This window comes from Aplysia californica, unplaced genomic scaffold (genome assembly GCF_000002075.1).
Source record: "Aplysia californica isolate F4 #8 unplaced genomic scaffold, AplCal3.0 scaffold00466, whole genome shotgun sequence".
In the NCBI taxonomy this organism is placed as follows: Eukaryota; Metazoa; Mollusca; class Gastropoda; order Aplysiida; family Aplysiidae; genus Aplysia; species Aplysia californica.
Window position 1 is genome coordinate 218,468 of NW_004797736.1, and position 20,260 is coordinate 238,727.

General features: G+C 38.6%; 1 protein-coding gene across 1 annotated transcript in view; it reads right to left on the reverse strand.

Annotated features, from left to right (window-relative positions):
- Positions 1-390: 390 nt before the first annotated feature.
- Positions 391-20,260, reverse strand: part of LOC101854889 (RNA polymerase-associated protein LEO1) — a 24,755-nt gene continuing 4,885 nt past the window's right edge. The window contains exons 2-12 of the mRNA XM_005105350.3: positions 17,754-18,396; positions 16,596-16,649; positions 15,553-15,726; positions 15,116-15,240; positions 14,545-14,693; positions 13,983-14,186; positions 10,175-10,309; positions 8,811-8,946; positions 7,915-8,101; positions 6,687-6,766; positions 391-2,530 (exon numbers count right to left, since the gene is read on the reverse strand). Of these exons, the coding sequence (XP_005105407.2) occupies positions 2,249-2,530; positions 6,687-6,766; positions 7,915-8,101; positions 8,811-8,946; positions 10,175-10,309; positions 13,983-14,186; positions 14,545-14,693; positions 15,116-15,240; positions 15,553-15,726; positions 16,596-16,649; positions 17,754-18,396 (2,169 nt within the window). The 3' untranslated portion in view covers positions 391-2,248. The remainder of the gene's footprint in view (positions 2,531-6,686; positions 6,767-7,914; positions 8,102-8,810; positions 8,947-10,174; positions 10,310-13,982; positions 14,187-14,544; positions 14,694-15,115; positions 15,241-15,552; positions 15,727-16,595; positions 16,650-17,753; positions 18,397-20,260) is intronic.

Below are 20,260 nucleotides of genomic sequence, written 5' to 3' on the forward strand. Positions count from 1 at the left end.
GGAAAAAAATTGGGGATTTCATTTTCTTTCTGTTTATCACAGTTTTCAGTTTAACCATGTATTAGAGGTATTCACTTTTCACTTTTAAGCCAGTCATTTAGAGTCCTTATACACATAGGAAATGTAACAAAGTGATTGAACTGTATGTCAAAGAAGCCCATCACAGGTGGAAGAACTTTTCCATATTCATTTAGAAAATTAAAACAAGCAAAACAATTTACACTGTGACAAATCAACACTTTGTTGGTTCACTGTAATCAAAACTAATTCGAAGGAAGAAACCTAATATTTACATTTTCAATATACAAACTCGTCAAGGACATGCAAGGAACCTCAGGTTCTCAAGTTCCTTTACATGAAGGATAGAAAGCATGAAAAAAATACTATAACTTTGTTTTGAAACAATTTTTTAAATAATTGTTTATTATACTTATACATCACCAACAAAACATTTGATTCAACCACCCTAAACGGAAGGTTTTGCAAATGTTATGCAAATGTTACAACAAAATGAGAGCAGCTGGTGAACATCTCTGAACCAAAAAAAAACCCTCATCTAATCATCCTCAGAACTCAGTCATCATTCCAGTCTTGCAATGACACAAACAAACTCTACTAGCACCCCTGGTCTGTCAACTCTGAGATAAAATTATGAAACACATACCATCACAACTTCCGAGCATCATTCTCTAAAGAACTACACACATCTTAGTTCAAAGAAAGGGTACACCAAATGTGTACTGCAATACTTGCTAAACCCAGATGTGACTCTTATCTGTTGATTCTGTTATTTGATCATAGCTGCCACTCAGGAATTTCAAAAAAGGAGGAAATTCACGCGAAGGCATACGCGTGCTCTCCAAAAGCCGGAGTAAAACCAGTGAAATCCAGATCCAATATATTGGAACATCTATGTTTTTGGTAGGGAAAACTGTCATATTTGTTAACTACAGGCAACTGAATTAAAATGCATTTGCAAAAAAAAAACCAAAAACAATAAAAGACACTAAGTTGACTAACAAGCATTTGTCCCAGTTTGGAGACTAAAAATCCAGTGTTTGCAATCTAGTGTCTCATAAAAAGATTTCTTTCACTTTAGACTTGAGCAACAATGTTGTGGATTAAGGATGCAACACCTTTGCCACTGTAGTACAAAATTGTGTTAATTGTTTACTTTCTCGCGTTTAATTCCGGGGGAGGACTTCGTAACGAGCGACCACTCTGAACTCTAGAATGTTTTACTCAATGGCCATCAAAATCAGTACGGAAGGCCGAAAGTGAAAGCCAGTGTACGTTACTAGATCTAGATATATCTACCTACAAATGATGAAATAGCCGTGGTTTACGTATTCTTAACTCCAGCGCAAAGAGTTGAATATCCAGTCGGGGATGCATAGAGTTTCGTCTAGATTCTAGAAAATTTAGGCGCGGCCGGAATTAAAAGCGAGAAAGTAAACAATTGCCTTCTTACTTATCGCACCAAATGCAAAGTGCAGCACTCGGCTTGTTCAATTCTCAAAAGAAATTTTGAAAGCATATTGTCTGCCTCTTTCTCAATCCAGCTCCATTTATTTTGGCATTCTGCATCAATTTCTCTCGAATCTCCGCCGTTTTTAATGATAACTCGACATGCCATCGTCCCGATGCTCGATCGACAGTCCACAACAATAAACAATGTGAAACTAGGCACAGAACGGAAGTAGAAAGCTATGGGTGGACATGTGCAAGCCGTTTTTTCGTCTCACTCCCGGTTCGGCGATTTCCGCGTGTAAAAAAAAGTATCGCGATTTGCGGCCGAGAGCGGTCCAGCGGAGGAAGGAGGAAAGTAACGGGAAAAGCTAGATGAAGCGGAGTTTCCGCTATTTAGCGGGAAAGTGGCAGCTATGTTTGATTAAAGGGACGATTTATCAAATAACAGGGGCCACAACCACGTTATTGTGATTTTCTTGACTGTCCCAAGGAAAGGGTTAATGTAAAAATGATGTAAATTCAGAGTGTGGCTTATGAGGAAACCAATAATATTTGAGACCCGGGCATCCAACTTTTGTCTTTGAAAAAGGAGACAGAGACTAGAGAGCAATGTATTCCTAATGAAGAACTCCATTCCAGAAAAGAAAACTCTCCAATCTCACATATTACACAATCAGAGTGATAGTTCATCAAACAAAATTTACAACAAGCTCACTCCTTACTCTAGATTTCGAACATCATCAAGCATACGCACACACACACACACACAAACATACTTCTATTCACTGTCACTAGCTCCCCCAGCACCTCCTCCCCCTCCAGATTCACTGCCACTGCCACCACCACCGTCGCCACCACCACCACCTCCGGAGTCACTACCACCTCCACCTCCCCCTGACTCATTTGCCTGACTGTCATCCCCAGCTGGAGCCTCATTCTCGTCGTCAGAGTCTGCCAGTCCACCGACGTCTCCACCGCCACCTTCACCTTCACTCTCACTTTCCACCACTTTTGCTTTCCGCTTCTTGACTGCCATCTCCTCATCGTCTTCGTCCTCCTCCTAGAAAAAGAAAAGTTTCAGAATTTATTTCATAAAACAAAGTTCAGTGCCAAACCTTGTGAAAATGTAAGAAAGAAGAAAGTTAAGTCCATATATATTCACTTTTTCAGGTTTTAAGCGTTGTCTGGACACAAAAGAAAAAGAGAAAGTAAACTGTGTGCCACAGTTATAACAACTGTCCTTAACTTACCCTGGTTTCAAGGTGAAATAAACATTCTTTTTTTAGATAGAGGTATTACGGCGCTCGCAACTGCATAAGGACATATGAGCACCAAGGAGTGGACGTCAACAGAGAAGTCCTTACAGGGAATCGGGCTTACTCTGCTCACCTCTCTAGCTTCAACAGCACAAAGTCTACTTCGGCTATCAAGACACCCCGTAAATAGCGGGTCACAAAAGAGTGACAAACACACAAAAGAAGTTGAGGAAAATGACGATAGTAAGGATGAGGAAAGAAAAAGCAGCAGTTCCCAGTTGCAATTCTGGCCCAGTTATGAGCATGACATTGATGAATCAGCCCGTTTACAATTCTACTGTGCAACAGAACATGGCAAAGTCCCACCTTTGGGAATGGCCTAAAGACACTTCAGTCAGTAGTACAACCCCGAGGGGTTGTGAAATTCACTAAGAGAGCTAAACTGCAAAAAATATGATAAAGTTTCATCATCCATAAGCATAGACATTATATCTTTAGATGTCACATTACAACATAATAACATTTATAAAGTACAAAACACAGCATGAAATAGTTAAGCTCTATTGTTGGCCATTTCTTACACTGGAGGTCAATTCTATTTATAAGGAATCAAAGGGAAAGCAGTGAACATCTCTTCTTTGACATCTTTCCTTTGAAAAGACAGTTGCTTTCTCTTATATGTGAGGCAGCATGGTTGAATCAGGCTCTCGTCAAAATAATCAAAGTGAAGAAACAAGCATTTTTCGGCAGGTTTGTGTATTAAAAAATTTTTTTTGTTTTTTTGGCTCAACACCTTTCATGCCCATTACATAGCTGCCACTCAGGAATTTCTAAAAAGGAGGAAATTCATGCGAAGGCGGACGCGCGCTCTCCAAAGGCCGGAGTAAAACCAGTGAGATCCAGAGGCAATATATGTAATATATACTGGAAAATCTAGCCCATGGTTTTGGAAGGGAAAACTGTCATATTTGTTAACCATAGGCAACTGAATTAAAATGTATTTGAACCCCTCCCCCCAAAAAAACAAACAAACAAAGGCACTAGATCTAAGTTGACTAACAAGCATTTGAGTCAATTTGACCCAGTTTGGACTAGGTGACTAAAAATCCAGGGTTTGTGTTGCCAGCTGATGTCTTATAAAAAGAACTCTTTCACTTTAAACGTGTACATCGATGTAGAGCGCGCCCAGTATTGGATCAAGGAGGCAACACCTTTGCCGCTGTGCTGAGCACTCCAGTACAATTGCGGTCCCGTTTGCACTTAATGTAGTACTAGTCAGTAGTAGTGCCCCTGTAGTGTGTAAATCTAAACTGAATTAAAATTATAGCCTATGCTATCTAATCTAGATCTAGAATCTAGATATCTAAATATGTGTAAATCTAGATTATATCTCTAAAGATAGATTATCTAGAGCTAGATTCACTTCAACAGCCACAATAGCCGTCATGTAAACAAACGGGACCGCAATTGTACAGGAGTGCCGCAATTTCTTTATCGCACCAAACGCAAAATGCAGCAAGCGGCTTGTTCAATTTTCTAATGAACTTTTCAAGTCGCACATCAGCTGCTTCTTTCTCATTCCAACTCCTTTTATTTTTGCATTCTGCATCAATTTCTCTTGAATTTCCGCCGTTTTCAAGGACAACTCGGTGCGCCAACGTCCCGATGCCCGATCGACACTTTGACTTTGACTGTGTTGCTCCACAATAAACAATGTGAAACTAGCGCTAGGCCTAGAAGAACGGAAGTAGAAAGCTACGGGCGGACATGCACAAGCTGCGTTTTCGTCTCTCTCTCGGTTCAGTGTTTTCCGCGTGTAAAAAAAAAGTATCGCAATTTGCGACCGAGAGCTGTCCAGCGGAGGAAGGAGGAAAGTAGCGGGAAAAGCTAGATGAAGCTGCTTCCGTTATTTAGCGGGAAAGTGGCAGCTATGCCATTAAAGAAATCTTTCTTAGTGGATTTTTCTGAAAAACGTTGATTAAAAGCACAAAAAGTGAAAATTTTCAGTTACCACGGACTCTTAAGCTAAGGAAATAACTCATCTTTGGTGGCCATTTTCTCAATAATTTTACCTCTGAAAACAGGTGACCCCCACCTCCTTCATTCGCAAATATCCCGACTTGTATTCAAGATAAATGGATATTTTTTTAATCCAAATAAAGACAAGTGAACAAGCTTTAAAATTATTCCAATAACCCCACATGCCCAAAAATTGACGAGAGCCTGATTCCACCACACTACCTCACATACAATTCATAGACGACTATCATCAATGGTTAAAAATTGCGACCTTTCATTCCATTTTCATTCAGAACAGGGTAAAGTAGGCCAGTTAAAGAAGTAAAAATGACATGGCACACAAAAGACATATACAAATACAAGAGAACTACTGTAATCGAGAAAGAACAGACTCGAGACAAACAATGCAATTGGCAGAGCTGAACCTATGATCCAGCTATTATAACGACATTTCACTTATGAGGATTCTGCCCTCTACAAAAGTCCACAGGGCTGACAGACTTACAAAAAACTACATCACAATGCCTTTTAGAAAATAACTACAGGATCCAGACCTCATTCTCATGTTTGTGGGTGGCTGCCCCGTGATCTGGTGTGGTTTCACATCCTTATTTTCTTTGTATGTCACTCCCTAGTAACACTTTTTATCTTCAGCGTATGTGACCTAACTGTGTTGGAAGAGCAGTATCACTCGTACAAAAACTAAAATTTTTATATTTTGGTTTCTTACATTTCAGTAATGTCATATTTGGCACAAAAAAGCTCATTCAACAGTAGATCCTTTTCCCTCTAACCTCTTTCATTTGCATCTCAATTTAAGTATCAGAAACTAAATTTTCAAAGTAGCTGTATGCCAAATTTATCAGTTCCGTTTGAAAGGCCTATATCCACTGAGCATTTTGGTACCATTCTTTAACATCTCAGTCATTTTTTAAGAAAATGGTAGTTGTTTAAAATTTGATCAAATTTTATTAAAGTCAGTCACTGGCTGCAACCCCATGTTTGACAGACAATAAAAGAGTACCAAGTGCACTAAATGTCTCCACATTAACAGAGTACAATCACTATAACAAATATATGGACCCTAATTTTTTTCAAGACTGTGAGATCATTACAAATCAGTATTTTATCGCCTCAAACAGGATGATCTGTTGTTATTTCGACAAAAACACTGAGCGTTGACCCTGCCGGCGCCGCACCGGGCCCCGCCGGCGAGCGAGTCGGCTCTATACTGTAGTGCACCCCACATGCGGGGTCACATGCTTTCCGAGTCTCACGGAAGGACTGATGAAAAATAATTCCAAGCTGATTACTTTATTCTAATAGATAATAAGCTGATCTTTTATTGGATATATTTTTAAAGCCGGTATTGTACATATTATGTGTAAAAAGTAATCTTTAAACATTTTGACAGTATTTTTTAAAAGCTTTCTATTTAGACGCCAAAGGCCAAATATATACCACGGAAAAGCCTGTTTAAAGCTCTACAGTTCTCCGCCAATGAAAAGACGGTATTTAATCATCCCTCGGTCCGCGAAGCATTTGAATGCACCCGTGTCAATTTTTCAACTGGCCGACCACGCATTCTGACCGCGAGGGGCTTCGCTTTCGTCGGCGATTCTCCAGCTCCTACTAATCGGACATAAAAACAACTTGCACCATTGTAACGAGGAAAAGCTGAACTTTTACAAGGTGTACGGCATTTGGTGTTTTATAGCGAAAGAGCAAAGAAACAGCGATCGGAATTACCCCGATTTCACCGATACCACGCGGTCGGGAGGCCGCGAGTGCCTGCGAGGCCGTGTTTACGCTGCCTACTCAATTGAACTTGCCTTCCCTTACATTAGTGGGGTGCATCAGGAAAAAGAGGACTGCCCTCCATCAAACACTAATGAAACAAATTATGAAATTTTTCAACACATCAGCTCAAGGGATACTTACATCACTCAAGACTCGTTTTGACTTTTTCTTACTATCCTTTTCTTCTTCACTTTCATCACTAGAATATATGTTGGATCGCTCTGCAAAAAGAAAAAGAAAACACAAATGCATGCAAGGGCACAGAAAAATGGTGAGTAACAAAATCATGACTGTTCAGACAAGACAAAAAAAAGTACATTCTTCTTTTGCACTGTCAAATTGATACTGTAGAATAAAATATCTGAAACAATCTTTCTACTCAATGATGGCTTTTACTTAGACTTTCACAAGCTAGACTGGTTTGGTGCACATGTCTGTAACATCATTTGATATTAAACTTTATAAGCAGAAAAACTTTTGAAGCTGACTGAACAAATTCTGTCACTTTCTTCAGCTCATTAGACAAGCAGAACTGCTTATTGCATAAACACTTCCTTGTCTTTTTTTTTAAATTGAGGAACTGGCTAAATAACAAATGTTGACAATTTAAGGGAAGATAAATAGAGAACGGAAAAAAGAACAAGCGGAACAGTGACCACTCTCTGAAAGATCATAATGAAAACTATAAATCTTGTGTATGAATACATACGATCATGAATAAAATACTGTTACTATTTATTTGAAAAGCTGACTGATATTGATGGGGTAAGAATAAGGATTCTCTACAATGAGATCAGTATGTCTTTGGTAGAATTCAGAGAGTTTTTAAAAAACAATGACACGTAAGCAATTTAGGGAAAACTATCACACAGAACGGGAGGGAAAGAGGGAGGAGGGGAGGAGAGAGGGGGGAGGAGGAGAGAGGGGGGGAGAGAGAGAGAGAGAGTGAGAGAGAGAGAGAGAGGAGAGAGAGAGAGAGGAGAGAGAGAGAGAGGAGAGAGAGGAGAGAGAGAGAGAGAGAGAAAAAGAGAGAGAGAGAGAGAGAGAGAGAGAGAGAGAGAGAGAGAGAGAGAGAGAGAGAGAGAGAGAGAGAGAGAGAGAGAGAGAGAGAGAGAGAGAGAGAGAGAGAGAGAGAGAGAAATCTGTTCTGGGCCAAAGATGTCTTCAATAAGAGACAAACTTTTCATTCACAGAATAAATAAATCTTTATTAAAGGGCTGATTTCTTGCAACATGCTTCAGTGATGCGGCATGAAAAGAAAAAAAAAGATTATATTTGTAGAGCAAAATGTTCAAATTTTGTATACAATCTACTGTCTAAACACCAAATAGGGGGCATCATTTGACTGGAATAACTGTTTGTAACTTACTTGTGTCCTTATTCTGTTTGTACTTGTTTTTGATTGCACTGATTGAGAATGATTCATCATCATCCTCCTCTTCATCATCTCTGCCCTCCAAGTAGGATGACGTAATGCCACGAGAATGGGCACGTTCCCTCACTCTTTTCTGTTGGCTTTCACGTCTTATGGAAGCTCTGAGTTTCTCTTCCTCTCTCTATCATGGAAACAGAAGTTCATTAGTGAGATGAGCTTCAAAAGTACAAAACACATTACAAAGTTCGAAGAGAATGTCACAACCATGAGATAAGTCAAATTGACGTCAAGGATTCCCCTACAATACAAATGTATTTTTTCATCAAGTTATCCAGTTCAAGACTAACACCAACAGCAAGCAGCCAGAAAACAAGACTATACGTGCCACATATAAACAGTCTGGAGCAAATGAAAGGAAAAAAAATCCTCTTAAAAGGATCTGAGGTTCTCCAACAGTTTACCCCATATTGCCTTAAAAATTCAGAACTGGCATCTTAAACAGTCTTCACAAGAATTTTAATTCTGAAACTGGTCAAAAAAATTTTGTAAAATAGCCAGGACAAACTTCAGAATGTGGTGCCTTATACGAGCAAAAAAAAAAAAAAAAAAGCCATCCTTGAAATGATGCACTCTTTGTCAATAAATGGTAACTTCTGTTGGATATTACTTAGACCTACATATTTTCCCTTATCAAACGCTGCAAGTAAGTAAAATAATTTCAGTAAGAAAATTACCTCAAAAAATATATTTTGAACACTTACAAAGATATTTGCACAAAAAACTTACACCACACACAGAACAATTACGGTTGAACCAAGCACTGTTACTTAAAAATTACAGTTCAACCCAAAATCAATTTTAATATTGTTCTCACTATAATTTTTACATACCTTGATCATTTCAGATCTATTGGCTTCTGGATCCAAACCAGTAATGGGCAATACTTTAACTTTCTGGGTCTTAGTCGAACGGTCAGCTAAAGACATGGTCATCTTACGATGCGTAAACGAGTCTGTTGAATGTGGCCTGAGGATAATCAATGAAGAAGATTTTAATATAAATCAATCCTTAATTACTAATCCCATTCTATTCCATAATTTTACTGAACATTTCCAAAACCTCATTGACATTTCCAATTCTCCTTGATTAAGAAAGAAATAAAAGTGAAAAACAATTAAACCCAAAAGTCCTCATCACTAACATTAGAGCAAAGGGGAAGATGGGAATGAAAACATTCCATAAAAGCCAAAAATTCATGGAAATATTCACTATACAGTTTCCATTACTTTTGTTTGTTTTTGTTTTTTTGTTAAGTGTTTTACGGCGCTCGCAACTGCATAAGGTCATATGAGCCCGCAGGACACACCTAATATTTTCAATTGGTAGGAAATTTTGATTTTTGCCCGAGTGGCAGCCGAAGCCTACTCTTATCGATTTTAGACCACCAAGGGATCTTTAACGTGCGCAACTTGCACACAGGCCCTCCGAGATTTTTCGCCCTTGTCCGAGAAGGCTAGGTGTAGATCTTTCCTACCAGAAGATCAGGGGTGTGGCTGAAAGACAGCAGCAAGAAGAAGCGAAGGAGTAGCAGTAGAAAGGCTGCAGAAAGAATCAGGAGCCCAGAGGAAGGGGCAAAGGAGGTGAGGGGGTGGGGGCAGAAAGAGGAGATGAAAGCAGACGACAGAACATTGCTAGAGAGTAGGAAATGAGGTGAAACGAGACAAATTTAGAGAAGAAAATTTTTCGGTCGCTACCCGGATTCAAACCCGGGACCTTTTGAATGAGAGGCCAACACCTTAACCTCTAGGCCACGAGAGCCCCCTCAATTACTTTTGAAATTGCTTATATTTTTAGAAAAGAATATGCTCAGAGGTAAATATTTTATTTTATGTCTCTGATCAAGACCACAATAAACCACACATGCATATGTTATCAGGGTTGCTTTTTCTAATGGTATTATGAACGAATATAACATGAGTATTTTGTCATAAAATTCATCAAAATAACAGAATTACACATTCCATAATTTATATCAGTTTTAGGGACACTTGATATGGCTTCAAAACAAAAAGCATTGTGAAGAAAATTGCAGTGACAAAACATTAAAAATAAAAGCTTAAGAATGAATTTATGACCAAAATACAAAGCAATGGCAACCACTACAACAGTGCACAAAGCAAATCAGAATTTTACTCGCTTTTAAACTGAATTGTCATTTTATTTCTACATTTTCAGAATTTGACCATCACAATACCTGAAAACAAGCTTTGTTCTGAAGACAGACTGCCCTTGTAATCCAGTGCCTTGTCGTACAAAAAGATGGTTAAAATCTCCTTGGAGAGGCATAGAGTAGACATCAAAGATCTCATCACCAAGATGGAGGGACATACTGGAGAAAAGTACAAGCAAAAAACTGTGAAGAAGTTTTCTGTTAAGATTACAGCTTCAAAGATCTTTAAATCATCTACAAGTATAAAAGTCAGCATCTACTTTTTTGCCACTTCAAGATTTATTTGTTAAATATTTAAGTTTGGGTGTGATGACTTTTAAAACTGTTTGAGACAGTGGTTCTTAATCTGGGTTCAATCGAACCCCAGGGATTCAGTGAGTCAGTCTCGTGTGCTCAGCAAATATCAAAACACACACACTGTAAATGCATATGTGTGAGTCCATTCCATTCATACCACTCATAAGGTTCAGAGAAAGCATTTATGAAACTTAAGTGTTCAGCATCTCCAACAAGGTTAACACATTACACCCTAACTTGCCCGCGAATTCCCTTACGCACTCCACCCTGACTCACCCGGAACCGCCTGCGCCGACCTAGCGTCTTTAGAAACGAAGTCTCGCCTTGACGAGACTCTGGGGCCGAGATTTTGATTTGCATAGTTGTTGTTGCAAAAAGTTTCTTCTTTCGTTTGATACCGAAACTAAATTTTTCGGGCCAGTAGTTTTAGTATTAGAGCCGAACAAAGTGCAATCGCGTTACCGACACTTCGAAGGTGTCTCGACTAGTTGAAAAGCGACACAATTGAGTTCGAAAAAGGAAATAACGATAGATTTGAGCAAAAACAAGCATTTGACAAATCAGATGACTCAAATTTTGATGAAAACGTAGCAAGAGTTTGGGGCGATTCAGATTGATCAGACATAGAAAATCTAGAATTTAGATCTAGGGCCCGACCGCAAGGCTGAGAGTGAGCGTGACGGGTCGGACACCCCGATTGAACTAAAGTTAGAACATTTCCAACAGTTTGCGCGTACATAAAGTTATATTTTTCTGAAACTACATTCATTTTTCGTTTTAACTTTTATTTTTTAAAGGATTTTTGGAATTTGTTTAGTAATTTTAAAACGTGTTTTTTAAAGGCTTGTATTCACAGGAAGTGGGTTCCTTCCCCTTGCTTAGGATCTAACAATGGACTTCCTGTCCAGACTCTTAGGGTGTAATGTGTTAAGAACCATTGATTAGAAGAGTACAAGAACAGCCTTACAAAAACGTTAAGTTGTATTCATACAGTTTCAAGGCATTATCATTAGGTACCGCAGACAGCGCGTTTTCAAGGCAGACAGCTAGTGGCTGCAGCCAGATTTGGACAACTTCATCCAACTATTAGCTGGTTTTAATTTTTGTAAACACTAATAAAAATGACACCACTGTTTTCTGTGTCTTTCCTTCTCCATGGTGAACGAGAAACTGATACTTATGACTGCATATTTAGTTTTTAATTGACTAAAGTTTAACACGCGAAAACTTGGCCGTCTCACAATTTTGCGCGCTTAGATTTGGGGGGTACTTGTTTTAAATTTCGATTTCTCAGTCATGAATCATCTAATTTTCTTGCGGTTTGAAACATAAAAATCTGGGATTTCAGGAGAATTTCCGGGGAATGTGTTTATGTTTTTATTCCGAGCGGAAAGCATGAGTGGTACGATGTAAAGACGAAAAAAGCATTTTAACATATGAAATTCGACACAAATCGGGCTATCTGTGCCAGGATCATATTCCTAGACATCTCTACCATCTAGTTTATGTGTTTAGAAAAGCCAACTACCCTCCACGAAGTAGAAATATTACTTACTAAGTAGGGTAACAACCACTTTCGGGAGATCGTCATTCTGCCATTGCGGCAGTTCCATCGCCCATTGCCACCCCCTCTGACTTGACCCAACCAGCAGACGATTATATGATGGTTCAGAGAAAGAAACATTCGATAGATCTGTTTACGGCGTCAGTTTATGTAAGTGTTATCATAATTTTCTTTTATGATACTTACGAATATCGTGTTTTGAAAAATAAGACTAATCGGCCACCACTTGACGTGTGAATAGATTGCTATTGTTTGGTGGGAATCACGCCGACCTACATTTCCACCACCTCATAGTGAATTAATTGCGATCTATACAAATGTATCGCTTCGTGGTGGTATTTTTGCTGTCTTTTCAATTAAGAACACCTTATTTATTCTAAATGCTTCGAAATCGGACCATCTCTGGTCGACAAAGTGAAAGAATAAAGCCGTGAAGAGTTGAACTGGAAGTTCTATTTATAGTAACATGTCATCACACACTACTGAACACTCGGAAGGGGGTTACCGGGTGTTAGTGTTACCGATGGAAATGTTCGTAGATCTATTGTTTCGCATTTAATTTGGTAACAAAAAAGGCTAGATCTACGTTCTTGATTGGTGGATATTCAATTATTGAATCAACCAGCCTTTTTACGTATTCTTAGACTTAGTTAGACTTAGATGTCACCTGATAATTGGAGAAATTCCCCTCCCCCCGCCCCCCCACTCTTTCTTCCATCCAGTAACTGGACACAGGATGATACATTGTATTTTTCCCCACCACTGGTTTCTTTCTCAGCAAAAATGATAATTAAAACTAGAACAAGATCTATATTATACAAGATGAACCACGGTAGAACAGTATGTTGATTTAATTCCAATTTTTCAACCCCGTGAGCAGAAATCTTAATTTTCTGAACCAATATTGATGACTTTTTTCACATTATTGTCCATTTCTGAAATGTTTTTACTTTCTATAAACTAATTCACTGTACAGAGCCTGAAAAGAGCTTTAATTTGATATATAATGCAACCTTGTAGCACAATTTGTTGATTTTATATGAATTTTTTTTTCCCGTCGGCAGACGTTATGATTTTCACTCAATAATGGCAGGTTTTTGGGCATTAGGGCCCTATTACTGAGTGTTGTGAGAAGTTTTAGTAAACAATTTTCATTTAGCCTCGTAGAGCTTGCATTGAGCTTTAATTTGATGTATGATTTAGCCCTGTAGCTTAATTTGTTCACTTGTTATGATGCTTTTTGCTCGAGGATGTACCAGAATTCCCCTAATTCTCTTCCAAGAGGCGTTTTTTGCACCGAAGCCCACTTCAGAGGAGTCCAGAAAAGTTACTTATGGTCAGAGAGGTCTGAAAAAAATTCAGCTAAGTCCCTGCATGCATTTGTAATGATTGTGTGCTTTTCACTAATGAGGAGGCAGTTTTGACAAATTTGGAAGAGGTTGAAATAGGGTTCTGAGCTCTTAATGACAAATTTTGGCATTTTTTTTCAATTTTTGAAGGCCTATATCTTGGAAACCAGTCATTCTAACATGCTTTGATTTAGAGATATCAATATTTGTGTTGATTACTCTGGGAAAAACAAAGTTTTCATTGATTTGATCGTGCACTTTGTATTTTAAAACACCTCAAACATGGGTGAACGTCGCAGTTGAAAAGGTTTCGTTCAAAAAGAAAACTTTGAAATACCATATCTCGATTGTTTATTGATGGATTTTTATCATTCTTTTTTTAATGTTCTTGTTTTATAGAGTAGATTTGAACCCCTAAGGTTTAAACATCTATATTGTTCCAAAAAAATTTCGCTTGTGGTACCTATAATCTTAATTTTTTCCATATATAATATATCTCTATAGCCAACACAAAATAGAAATTAATGCTACCTTTTTTCTTGACTGAGTAGGGTAAACTTATCAAATAACTATGTGATACTATCATGAGTAATGTGAAGATGAATTAATAAGAACTACTTGCCTCCCATCTGACCAGTGCACCATCCTTGCATTGCTTTCACGTAACACTTCCCCATTGTCATCCTTCACTTCATTGCCATCTTCATCCAACTTTTTCCTCCATCGAATTGTGTTCTCCACACGTAGCTTCAACCTAGCTCTGCCTTCCTCGTCAAGAACTTCATCTTCATCAACTTCATCCTCGTATGTCTCTGCATCATAAGGCCTAAACAGAGAATAATTTAATAAAACAGAAATGTTATGGTAAAAACAAATTCTAATCGAATTAACAATATATACCTATTTATAGGTGTTTTTATTTTAGCACTGCCAATGAAGACCTCAATCATCCTTATGAGTTATACCAAAAAAACAAAAAAAAACCAGGTTTGAGAAGTTGGAGGGCACCACTGGCAAGGTCTACTGTTCTTTGTGTCTATCTTATTTTTTCCTTCCACTAAATGACCCTCACTGTATCAATGTGCTCCCCTCTACTCAAAATAATAAAACAAAAGAAAACATTAGCATAAAGAGTAAATAAATTTGCATGGATAGCAATGGTTTATTATCTCCTGAACTATTACCTTGTTTCAACACTCAAAAAGTTGGGTAATTTCACATAATGAAGTGATGATCCAAGCTGGGTGACAATTCTTGGAATTTCTACTTCAATTCTGTTCTCTGGCAGTTCTTCCTCTTTGTTTTCCTCTTCATCATCTTCTATAACTGGTCCCTGTGAAAGGAATCATCAAAATAATAATAAAATGAAAAGATGGGCAGACCAAGGTACTGAGTACTTGCTTTGATCTCTCCATTACATTGCCACAAAAAATACTTCAAGTGTATGAATACTCATTAGCTGATGTGTCAACTGAGATAAAAAGCTTTTCTGACTAAAGAGTCCCACCATTTTGTGAACAGTTTCCAAATGATACAGCAATCTAATCCACTTCGACAGCAAGGAAATCTTGACCAAGCTATCATACTTATCGAAAAGCTCACAGACTTTCAAAAAGGATATATAATAAGATAAAATACTAGGAAAATGTGTACTTCAGTGATAACGCTCAATTATGGCCATTTGCACTTTCCCTTTAGTGTACAGGATTAAAAAATCAAATTCAGTCACATAATAAGAAATTCTATTGAAAGTACCCTTCTGACAACATCGTCTTCATCTTCTCCGGCCGGTTTAGCAGTCTTGTCTTCTTCATCTGAACTGATATCAGCGGCATCTCCAAACAGCTCCATTGCATTAAGATCCGTTAAGTCCATTTCAGCTGTAGAAAGAAGGCAATGTACGATTGATAAAAGAAATTAAAAACAAACACATGCTATAGGCTATATCATACTAAGATAAATTTTTTGATGAACTACAATTCAATATGATGAGTAATATATACTACTACAGTAAAACACCTACACAGACAATGATGAAAAGAATTGAACACATAAGTCATTGCAAATAGAAGTCAACTTTTTTGTACTATCACAATATATCATTCATGCACCAGGAAGGAAAAAGGGACGGCAAAAATATATACAGCGCAGCATTTGTTTCTCAGATATTTAAAAGCTTATTGTTCAATCACCTTCTTGAAGCAAAGCATCCCTCTCAGCCTGATCAATTTCATCAAGTTCATCTTTTTCTCCAGCATCGTCATCATCATCATCACTGCCAATCTGTCGTTTTGATTTCTTCCTGGGCACATCACTTCCAGAGTCTGAACCAGAGCCAGAGCCTGACCCTGATCGTTTTCTTCTACCTGTGGCGCAAAAGGGGAAATATGTGTAAGTGTACTACAGAGAGATAAAATGGAAAATGCTACTGGCGAAAATGTAAAAACAGATAATCTATTGTGTAAAAGGATTTTCCAACGCATATAAACATTCTCAAGAGAACATATCTGTACATGCAGGAAGGCTAACAATGCATCCTCTACAACCTCAATATTTTGAGTAACAACAGTAGTATAACAACCTTAGTTCAGGCCCCTCTATAAACAAATTTAGAACACTGTACAGTTTTCATCAGAGAATAGAAATACAGAAGTATATGTGTCCCATTCAGTACTGAGCGGGTGAAGCATACAACTCTGAATGAACAGCAAGATTCATGATTCAATCTGTTTATTTATTTAGACAATTGCTATATTACCACGAAAACCCCCCAAAGAAAAGAAAATGCTTCACACAAACAGACCCATACATGCACTCATTACAAATTTCATGTATATATAGCTGCACCCGCATGACTTTTTCATTAAAACAATGTTCATCATCGTTACTAACATACAGTGTCCATCACTTTGATAAACCCAAAATTCATAAGCAGCAAACATCATTATGGCCAAGAACCAGTCAACAAAACTTTCAAGTTTTTACCCCGGTTGATATATTTTTAACACAATATTACATCAAATCACACAATCTCATGATTGAGGAACATCACTAATCACACAGGTCATCCTAACCTCTCAGAACTCTACACTGCACAATACTGTAACATTCTTGCTATCTTTCTCTCTCACTAAAATAGTTTTACAAAATTAGGAAATCTACCAAGTCTGACACCTTTGTTACAAAGTCCAAGCCTAAGTTCAATAATGGCTTGCTCGTTAGCAATAACACTTACGTGGAGAAGATCCTCTACTGTCGGCACTGCTAGCTCTTGAGCTGGCCCTGCTGCCTGCAGGCAAAAACAAAAGCAATTCCCACTTAACACCATAAACTTTCAGGCTATAAGCAACAACCGTTTTCCTAAGCTTTAAACCCTGCAATATGAACAACAATGCAGCTTGTTTGCAAATGTTTCCATATTGCAGGAGCGTCACTCCCTCATCTATTCTAGAATACACCTAAATCATTTTTCTCTACACCAAACTTATAACGCCTAAGCACGGTCCAACAGGTGGGTGAGTACTTTTCAAGACACCCATGGTTCATATATCTATGTTGTATAATCTGGTGTAGTCAGGGATGCCACTCAACTTTTTTTTAAATAGCTGAAAATCCACGAGCCACAGTCTCGCTAACATGAATATCAATTTCAAACCCAAATATTTTTTTTTCCAACTATAGATTCTATCTCGATCTCAATAACGGAATAGCGGATCAAGATCAAAATACCGGAAATACCGGAAAAAAAGCGGAAAAGGGGCATCCCTGTGTAGCTATTAAACTGGTGCTGCATATTTATGAAAAAAAGTTCTGATTTTTTAAAAACATTTAGTGGATTTCGGTTTTAGACAGTTGCCTTCAATAGCTTGAACTTTACGGCAATTTTCAATGAAAATCCTTTACTTGCAATAAAACACCTAAATGAATGCAAATAAGCTGCTCTGGAAGAAAAAATCAGTTTTATAGACATACAGTATCAGTTGAAGAGCTAAAATAGACACCAGAAAATACTGATCCAAGTTCAGTTATAATCATGGCAACTTTCTGTAATTTAGGGGACCAACGTTGGGAAAGAAAATGGCATCTACAGTATTATAAAGTGAAGATTTTTCATTGTTGTACACGTATGCACATCAAAGTTCCTGTGTGTACTAATTGGACGACAAAATTAAGGTTTTTGTCTCTCTGTACGTTTACACTTATAATTACAGTCCCCATTCAAACACTAGTTCAACTGTTTACAAAAATTCAACCTTCAAAGAAAAGTTCATAATATTAAAACACAAATGAAACTTATAAATGAACGTCCTTTACGAATGTGCATACAACATTCTTGTACCCTGTTATCGTCAATATAAAAGAGCATGCTATCTAAATTAAAGTATTGGATTACCTCCACCACTTCCTTTTTCTGACCCACTGGCATGACTCTGAGCTGGGCTGCCACTTCTGCTTCTATGACTCCCTGCGGGACTGGCACTTCCTTTGCGACTACCCTGTGGACTACCACTCCGACTGCGATGACTTCCTGCGGGACTTCCACTTCTCTGACTGCCAGCCGGACTTCCACTTCGACTCCGTGCGCTACCATCACCACCACTCTTTTTGCTCCCTGCCGGACTCACACTGCGACTGCGACTTCGACTCCGACTTTGCTCACGTGGACTAGCCGGAGCAGATCCGCTCTTGTTACTGCCTGCAGGGCTCCCACTCCTGTGACTACCTGCAGGACTACCTGGCGGGCTCCCACTTCTGCTTTTCCGTTCTGGGCTCCCTTGCTGACTGCCTTCCTCTTCGGCATTGTGACTTCCTTCACTGCCAGCTGGGCTCCCACTTCGGTGACTCCCTGCAGGACTTCCAGGTTGGCTCCCACTGTGAGCACTGCCCCCTGGACTGCCACTTCTGTGGCTTCCTGGAGGACTCCCACTTTTCTCACTGCCAGCTGGGCTACCACTCCTTACACTTGTGGGGCTTTTGGCAGGACTTGATGCTCTGCTGCCTCCACTTTGAGGGCTACCAGGATCTCCCTGTGAATTCTTGAAGGACAAAACCATATTTTTCTTTACAAAACAATACAAGAAAGAGGAAACATCTACTGCTACGATGAGCCATTTCTACTTTATCCAGTTCTACTGTAAAAAAAACCCCAAAAAAACAATGTGTGCAATGAGCCATTTCTTTGTCCATTTCTAGTGTAAAAAAACAAAACAAAAACAATGTCAGGTTGTGAAGACTTCAGAATAAAAATATATCAAAGACAGTAAAGCACCGAACCCCATAGCTTAGAGCAATGAAGCTGTAAACTCTTTAGTCTTAGAATATCCAATCTTCATTCATGATAATATAAATGAATCAAATAATAATAAATAGAGCGATTCGGGTCCTAACTTATTTTCTAAGAAAAAAAGAATCTCACTTGTGAAAGTGAAACTAGTGACAGGATGGCTCCTTGGCTAAGAAGTTTGAAAAAAAGTACATAAAATGCTTCTAGATCTACAGATATACCTTCTATGTCAATCAAGTCCAAGTATACTAAAAGTGGTCTTCCACTGTTGATCTGATCAGTGAGTGGTTTATCCAGTTTGGCCCGCAACCTAAGCGTAATTTGAGTTTTGCCCCCATGAGCAACTGATTTGACACCCCTGGTTTAGTTTTACTGGCAAAATACAGTCAGACCTACTCCAAAGACCAACTGTTCAAGATAATCACCGAACAAATGACACTTTCTCACTCTTAGCTTTTAGCCTCATTCATAAAGACTTTTTCTCTTAGACAATGGGCAGATGGTTGTCCTGGATTCCTGAATAGGTTTGACATTCAACTGTACGGTGAGAAATATAGCCAACCGCCCGTCACCAAAGATTGTGTAGAGAACCTTTGATAGCACGATGCTTTGGTGCGATGTTTTTCCAGGAATACTGATAATTAGACATGATGCAGTGCACCGATGATGGTGCTGCTGCTATTCTCTTTTGTGCATTGTTTATCATGCCCGAAGGGGGGTTAATCTTCTGGCGTCTTTATGGAAAATTCTGCGCGCTTTATTGTCTTTGTGTTTACCGTGTTTCAATTTCAAGCATCACTACTGAAATTCTGAATGTTATTAACCCTATCCGTACGCCCTTGGGTCATTTTGTACCCCCGGGGTTGTATTCTTCACATTTTAGAATACTTCTAGTACGAAGATCTCTTTGAAACTTTCAGTATTTCTCAAAAAATCATTTTGACAGACTGCTATGCAAAGCGTATGGATTGGATTAAAGAGTAAATTTTCTCTTTTTGAAAATGGTGGAACCGAGTTCCCACTTCGTATGGATACGATAGTAAAACACGACGTACGGATAGGGTAACAAACCGGAAACCTTGTAACTTATCAGTAGAGCATGGCTGACCGGCTGTAGTTAGCCGCATGTGTGAAATTTTATCGTGTGAAACACATCGATACGGAATAATACGTCAAGCCACTGACCAAACATGTTCTATTCGGTAGGCCTATCTCCAAAGATACTCTACAACACGATCCTTGGTATCTCCAACGCCTTTTAAATATATTCTGTGGGTATAACAGAGTGTGATGACATCACATTACTAAAATTAGCCGCCAATCAGGCAGATGCGTCATTCTACGTTTAGCCGCATGTGTGTGAGTGAGTGAATTGAATTTGAAAGAAGAATAACAATAACAAAGAAAGAAAAAAAAAAGGAATGAAAACAGAGAAGCTACGGAAGTGGCTATTCTCACCCGGGGTGAGAATAGAAAAATACGATCTACCTCTCACCCTGGGTGAGACTTGCCAGCGTAGGCTATTCTCACCCGGTGTGAAACAAAACCTGTTTTTCCTCATTTTGGAATACTGTCTATCGGTGTGGATGATCAAATTGATAAAAGCCAAGAAAAAA